The sequence below is a fragment of the Nuphar pumila genome, chromosome 8, assembly GCF_984573655.1.
Source record: "Nuphar pumila chromosome 8, dmNupPumi1.hap1.1, whole genome shotgun sequence".
In the NCBI taxonomy this organism is placed as follows: domain Eukaryota; kingdom Viridiplantae; phylum Streptophyta; class Magnoliopsida; order Nymphaeales; family Nymphaeaceae; genus Nuphar; species Nuphar pumila.
The window spans coordinates 126,121,197-126,129,343 of record NC_143256.1 but is presented as its reverse complement, the minus strand read 5'-3'; the positions used below and the strand labels follow the sequence as shown (position 1 = coordinate 126,129,343).

At 39.1% G+C, this 8,147-nt stretch overlaps 1 protein-coding gene across 1 annotated transcript; it reads right to left on the bottom strand.

The window, feature by feature from the left end:
- Window positions 1-244: 244 nt before the first annotated feature.
- Window positions 245-1,651, bottom strand: LOC149830661 (uncharacterized). Its single transcript, XM_090015896.1, has 2 exons — window positions 1,549-1,651; window positions 245-769 (listed from the first exon to the last, which is right to left on the bottom strand). The coding sequence occupies exon 2, from the start codon at window positions 759-761 to the stop codon at window positions 369-371; it is 393 nt and encodes a 130-aa protein (XP_089872022.1). The 5' UTR covers window positions 762-769; window positions 1,549-1,651; the 3' UTR covers window positions 245-368.
- Window positions 1,652-8,147: the final 6,496 nt, after the last annotated feature.

Here is an 8,147-nt window from a genome sequence, read left to right as displayed (position 1 = left end):
AGAGAGAGAGAGAGAGAGAGAGAGAGAGAGAGAGAGAGAGAGAGAGAGAGAAGCATATTAAGACCTAATCAATTAACTGTGGAGTGTTGGGGTGAGGTGCAATCACATTGCACCAATGCAATGTGCCGCTACACCTAATCACCGTCCATCTGCTGTTGGCCCCTCTTAAATCTTATGATGCAAGTTGTTTTATATTCCCAATCAAGTCTACTGTGTATGACTTTGGCTTCAATCATTTACCAAAACAGGGGAAGCAAATCCTCGGTTTTTTCTCAATCTCAAAGTTCTGAGTTTGAGCTCCAAACTGAACCAATCCCAATAGAGAAAAGAATAAGGAAAACAGAGAAAGAGAAACAGCTTCATCTTCATCATCTAGCATAGCTAGAGAGGAAGCTTGTTGTACTTGATAGTGCAGAAGAGGATGAACGCCTGTCTTGGCCCATCTGGGGTGCGGTGGCAGACCTCAGGAGCTTCTTGGCTGAAGAAGACTCCCCTGATCTTCTTCTCAGCATTTGGCGCATGCCGTCGGCAACCTTCACAGCCGGATTCGACTTAAACTTCCTGCAGAAGGACATGTGCGCCTTGATTGCTTCTTCAAGCCCAAATGTGGCCTTCCCTTTGATTGGTTCATCACTGACTGCCTCTGCGCACAGTCCACATAGCCATTTCCCACTGAATTTTGCCTTCACCTCTGTTATGTAGTCCTGGGTGCAGTCCTCTTTGAGCCCACAACACTCACACTTCACTGATTCAATCTCCATTTGGGATCCTGACAAAAAGTTGTTTTCATAAGATTTTTTTTTCTGACAAAGAACTGAGAGCACCAGAGGAAAGGTTTTTGCACCTTGAAATGATGGAAGATGTTTTTCTTATCTTGGGTATTTGTCAAAGTGTGCATTCATTTGTAGTTAACAAGTAACAAAAACAGAAGAGGAAAACTGAAATGGGTCTGATTATTTGAGAACTCTTCTAGTGAACTATTGAATCTACATATAAGCCACAAACTTTCTTTCAAATCAAGGAAACCATAAGTTACCAATGATTAATAAGACGAGGCTTTTTGAATTTGGGCTTGCTTCTAGCACTCCTTATATAAATAAGATGGGTTGTTGGAATTGACATTGGTTCTGTGTTTTTGAAAGTCTTGGGTTTAAACTTTAAAGATTGTAACATGTAGATCCTCCCTCCAGAACAAGAAATTAATTGAAACAGATAACTAGCCTTTCTAATGAATTATTTACATTGATTCAAAAACAAAAATTGAAACAGATAACTAAGATACCAGAAAGATTGCTCTTCAAAATTTTGAAAATTCCACACGAGTCTATTTTTTTGGTTTTACTTTCTGAAATGGTCCTTTTGGATGACCGGAAATAGACTGCTTTCTCTGTAAGCCCAGAGTTTACAAGTGAAAAATAGTAGGAAGAAGATGCATACAAAAATATACAAGTGAAAATAGAAAAAAAGACTGCCCACTTCATTCTATACAACCACCTATAATTGAAAAAGAAGAACAAGTACCACAATAACAAGGTTTTGAGCGTTTACTTGTTTCAGATGTCCCTTTCCTACTGAGATGGTTGCTCTGAATTTGCAAAGGCTGAACTCTGCGGCGTAGAGTTTCTAGGAGAAGGGTGAATGAACTTATATAGAAGAGAGAGAGAGAGAGAGAGAGAGAGAGAGAGAGAGAGAGAGAGAGAGAGAGAGAGAGAGAGATGGAAATTTATAAATGGGAGGCCCCTTAATTTCCTCTATGTTCTGCGCCACATAGGTTTAGAAATTGAGGCAGCGATGTTGGGGAGTCCCAAGGTGGCTTTTTCCTGTATTTAAAACTGTTGGTTTGGGAATTGGATTCCTGCATGGGTCCAATCTGATGTCATCTATGCTGTTATGACCTTGGTATTAATTTTTTTATCATTGAAGATTGTCTTTTAACTATTGTACTTTTGACAACAGGATTAACCTTTGTGTTTTCATCCCAAAATTACAGCAAATTACAGAGAATAGTCCAGAAGCACTGCAGAAAATCAGTACTAGTGTTTTTTAGGTAAATTACAAAAGGAAACACCCACAGAATCACCAAAACCACCAAAGTTTTTACATGATTGCACACATATTGGAGGTTTTAAAGAATGCCCAAAAGTGCCCCTTGAAACTCAATGATTGAGAAGGGAAAAAACCTCTTTTTGTGACTTCAATTTTCTTTTCCTTTCCTTTTACTGTAGTTATTGATGGTATAAAACTGCTTCTCCCACTCCAAGTTGGAGTAAGCTATGCAGAGAAATTCTGCTCTGTTTTCACTCTCTTGAAAAATAATATGGCACCAACACCACTATGACTTCTATGGGGATGCTAACAATGCGCCACTATGGGAGTTCTTTGATTGAATTTAGTTAAGATCTTACTTCTATCACTTTAGTTCTGTTACATTCTCGTGCATGCTCACTGGAGAAACAGATTCTTGTTTCAAGTGTTGTTCCATGATTTATTTAACTAAATTCACTGGATGTTTGTCTGTCAAGCTTCCATGTGGTTGTCTAGAGTCTATACAAATTCAAATTACAAAGAAAAGAAAATGATTGAAGTTTAGTTCAAGTTCTAAATATTTTCAGAATGGAACAATCACATTAGCCACATATTTCTCTCTCTGGTTCATGGTTTTAAGGGAGAACATCTGTGTCTGCACCTCCAATTTCAATAACCTTATGGAGTCATCGATAAAAAGAGATTTCCAATATCAAGAAACTTCATTTTCATATCAAGAGAAGCATCCCTGGGGGCCAAGGGGTAAGCTCACGGAGTTTTACATTGCCAGTACAGTGATCGTAAGTACAGCAGGCAGAGACAGTAAGGCTAGGTCGATGCTTCTGAGGGCGGTTTCTCCTTATAAATATAAAAAAAATATATCAAGAGAAGCAAACTTTCCTTTATCTTTTTTGAAGTGAGCTTCTCATAAAGCTTACGAAGGATAAAAAAGCTCATGAAGGATAAAAGAAGCGGGTAGGTTCACACATTGGAAGCGAACTTTTGAAGTTTTAAGAAGCTTCCAATAACTATGATCTAATCACTCAACTTTTGTATTTGTCCTTGTTAAAGAAGAGTTCCTTCCCTCATGCCCATATTCTGAACCAAACCACATGTGGCGTGCTTAACTCTACATCCCCTCTGTCTCAAGTCTTATCTTATCCCTCTCATCCATCTCTACATCAAGTTTCCTGTCTTGCACAAGGCAGGCATTTCAGGTGGTCATCATCCTATTGGCTATTCAACATCTGGCATGGCACCCGTCGCACATCATCAATGTATTAGAGTGGATGCACCAGCTCTGTAGGACTCAGATGGTGCTCCAAATACCAGTCTTGATGTTTTTAGTTGGATGAACTCATCTCAATGTTGTTCACACCTATACTGGATGGGTATTAGATCCATTTAGCTTCACTCTAATGTTTACAATTTAACTGAATACATGCAGAAGATGAAGGGAGGTGACTGGACCCGAATGCCCAAGGCCAAGGGCCTCATAAACCAGCCAATTAGCGATGTAAATGGTTCGGATTCGGGCCGGATCTAAGAATTACCAAGTCCAACTTAATCGGGTTTGGCCTAATTGGGTACAGATTCGGATGGAAAAAGATAAAACCAACCTGCATTCAACTAGCTTAAAACCTGGTATTTACACTTAATTGGGTAGGGTTTTTAGTTGGATTCGGGTTCGTGTTTGAATGCAAAACCTAATACCAAACTCAGATCCAATTATTTTTCAGATCCAGATTTGGCTACCAAACCTGCTTAATGGACTTCGATTCAGGTCGGGTATCGGGTTGCACCCAAAAGGTTTACAACCCTATAGCCAATCCAATCAATGCAAACAACCAGATTATCGCTTGGGATTGGGCCATATGGCAGCACATCAATCTCTCCCAGACCCCACCATCTGAATCGGGGTTTCCCTTTATTAAATATCAGAAAAAGCAATCGGACCGGATCAACTTGCACAACCTAATAATGTAACAGCTAGGTTAGTATAAGTTGTCCGGCTGTCACTTGGCCATTTGGGTTATGAATGCCTGAATAATGAGAGACCGGACCTGAATTGGGTCCCCAGTTGGGTCCATCATTTCAAAGTTAGGTTGCAATAAGCAAAACATGCTCATTCCAGCTCACCAAGGGTCCAACCAAGCTGTTAGACCTCCATGTTATGGGTTCAAACCCAACACCACCCGGTTTTGTATGTTAACTTACCTACCATAAAATAAAAAATGAAATAAAGGTACATATAAAAATTTTCTATTTGTTAGTGGGAAATCCATATCCACCATTCAGGGCTCAATGATTTCCCACATAGGTGTTGTTGGATTGCTTATCATCAAGTGTGTATGAATACCATTGAGCTGAGCAATGAGTGGTTCTTATATTAAATGGGATCACATGCACCCCACATGCATCTGCACTGCTCTCCAAAAAAATACTAGTAAATCTTCCCCCTCTTCATCAAACTAATAGTTCCTAAGACACCCATTTTGAAATCACACCCCAATCATTTGAAACAGTGCCCCATAACTTCCACCATGACAGTGCCTGCAACAACCAGAGACTGAAAAAAACTGTCCACAAAGTCTTAAAAACGGAGAAAGGAACAAATTCTAGATGATTTTCACGTATGTGAGAATAAAGTAATGGAATTACAACAGCTCAAAAGAAGTACCAAGAGTTAAGTACTAACCACGCATGATTATCTGCATCAAACTCCAGTAAAGCAAAAGGGGAGAACAGGATGGGCCCTTTTTTTGAGCAAGGAAAAGCTGGGACGCGACGTATGGATTGGAGTCATTAGACAGCACACGTGGCCACTGATTCTGCAGGGCCCCACCATGTGATAGGCTCGTTCAGGCTGAAAGAGTGACAATTGTTGACAGGAGGTCCCCTCCCTTTTCCCTAGAAAGCATGTCCTATGATATGAGACGCATAACAAAACCGAGCTATATTTTCCTCGTATTTACCAGAAGAAAACAAAGAAGAAAAGACTTGGTGCTGATCCAATTGATGCCTTCCACGTGTAGTGCAGAAAAAATGGTGTCTCCATGCTTGAATCTCTGCTAAACTTGTGGACAAACAGAGGTGAAGGAATATTCTCCATGTGGGATCAGGATAGCATATGGGCTAGCAGTCAAAAGGAAAAGTGTGTAGAATGGTTAACTTAATCTACAAATGGAACCAACCAACCAGCACCAAAGATGTCAACCATTACAAAACAGTATTCTAGCAATCACCACAGTATGTGAAAAAAAAAGAGAAAAATGTGTGAACCAATTGCAAGAACATGCCATTCTGTATATTGATATAGCAGTCCACCATAAACTGTTCATGAAGTTGATAAAGTGATTCTGCACAACACACAATTGACAGAGACATGGCAACAGGCAAGATGATCCACCTTGACTTGGGAGACTAGGGTGAGTCTAGCATGGTTGGCATTAGGGGTGTCAATGGGTCTGATTTACCTGGACTAAACCTTATAGGGTCCGGGTATGGTGATAAATAAGAAGACCCGATTAAGACCCGAAGGTCCGATTAATACATGGATCCGAGTATAGTTTGTGAAATTTTATGCCAGACCCGGGCCCGATCAAGACCCACAAATTTCACAAATAGGATTAACTTGATTGTTTCATTAATGCTGGAGAAGTTATGATATTTTGCAAAGAAAAGTGAATTTGGAAATGAAGGCTAGTAAATTATAAGTAGACAGCTCAGAGAAAAAATTATAACACCTTTACAGTAAATATTTTACCATAGGTCAAACACCTTCATACTGTCACACACACTCTAATAGATACTGTTTCATATCCTCTTATATGCTAGTCATACTGGAAACTTCATAAAATGACCATATCACCGTATCTGCAGCCGTATCTGTGCAAGGTAACTTGCAGGAAGATTGTCAGATCTGTTTGTTTCTGTATATCATTCTTTTATTCTTTCACTGCAAAGTAAAACACTGCCATTTATTTGCACTGATAAGAAACACATCATGCAGGAAAAAAGTACATCCTGGAACCTTTTTCCTGTTTCCTAGCAAAAATCAAGCTAACGTAATCACAGGTGGTTCCAATTCAAATCTAAATTAAGGCAGATACTTTACATTCAATTATTTTAAAATTTTTCTGCTGTGTAAAATTACAAGCTACAAATTTCAGGCCCTCCAATAAGAAGTAGAATATTCTGTTAGGATCTGAAAAACATAGCCGGGTCCATGTTCAATAAAAAATAGAAAAATACATGAACCATCACGTATTAATGGCCTTGAGGTGTGCTATACATTTCACAAATATTTAATTTTGATCACAGCCAAATTTTAGGTTGTGATCAATGTTTATGTGTCAGCTGATCATAACTCCCCTTCTGCTCCAGTATGGCATTAAATTCTTAGATTGTAGCTGATTGTTGAAATTTTGATTTGTTTTTGTGGTCAGCTTCTCTGTCAAACCAACGTTTGGACCTAGGCTCACACTTTGGTTCAAGCTCACGGTCTCCATTGCAAAGAGACTCTCTAGTTAAGCGTTCTAGATCAATTAGTCATAGAACAAAGTCACATCTAGTGACATCAGACAGAGGATACTGGCCCATAATATGGTTGGTTTGCTGTCCTAAAGAAAGACACGAATAGGTTTGGCCCACCACACCTTTATTATAATTTGGGATTCATGAGATGTTGACAATTAGCCAGTGAAATTAGGCCAGTAATTGTTGGCCCAAGTCTTGGTGTCACTATCAGATGGTGTTGTTGGAGCAATACAGTTAGTGACAAGTAAATATATTGAAACAAGACATACAACTCAGAAAGGATTAGTGCCTGGAGTTGTTGAATTGGACCTGTCTCAAACCTTGCTGGGCTGTAAACCAACATTGGCCTGGGGAGTGAAGGGGCCTAGACCGACCTGGCACTAACCAAGCACCAAAACCAGGAGTGAGTTGTGAAGAATCATCAGGTCAATGTAACGCTGGCTACAACCTGTTCTATCTGACTCCTCTGTTTGTTTCCATGATTTTGAACCCTACAGTGCCAATATAAGAGTTTTGCTAGGATATGAAATAGACATTCCTATGAAAATGAATGTGTTATCCATGTGCGCAGTGCAGTTAAACTCCATTTGCTAACAACAAAAAAGGAGATATTGGAGACCCTTATAGGACCCTACTCCCGTACCATAAGAATGTAAAAGCATTGGTATGGCCCTTCACTTGCAGCATCATGTAACATTCAAGTTGGTTCATGCATGAACCAAGGGAAGCTCATCATCACGCTATCAAGGCTCAGCAGAATGAGGTACATCAAAGTCTAGTCCAAATGATAGACTTGTTTTAAGGAGAAAATAGGCAGAAATTCATACTCAATACTTTCTTTTTAAATTTTTATTCCAATCGCACTTGTGCACGTGTGTGTGTGTGTGTGTGCACAGGCACGTGCACATATATTGTCCCTTCTGAACCGAAGTTCTTTGAAAAAGATGCTGTATCATTGGGTACCAATGCAGAAGTGTCGATATCCTTTGTGGTGATGCTAAAAAGTAGATGAATGAAGTAATATTTGTATTATGAGGCAATCTAAGGGGTTCAGAAGGCATGTTGGGGGCAATTGTTAAGACAGTCATGGGTCTGACAGGTATGAGGAAAACCCTCACTTTTGATCATATTGTTCATTTATAGAGTGCAGTCACAAATTTATAAATAGAGGCTGAACTGTAACCTAAGCTCACATCATATTCAATGACTCACATTTAAGTTGAGGACATAAATAAGAGCCATTCAACCTAATGAATGATGGTTAGCCCCAATGCATGGTTATATATAGTCAAGGGTTCCTTTAAAGCCATTAGTATTGTTGACGATTAGAGGGTGACTTCCTTCAAAAGGATTGAATTGGCTATTATCTTTGTTCAATCAAAGAAAAGTACAAACCTTCCAAACCACTTTCGAAAATTGATTTTAAATATATATATTTTTCGGCAAATATGACTATAGGTACGGATGCAATCTTCATGGTCAAAAACCTAAGAACCAGCTCTTGTAGCAAATTTTTTGATGTGTACATAGGATTTTATAACGTGTTTGAAATTTTTGAAGTTTTATAGATCATAAAAATCTAA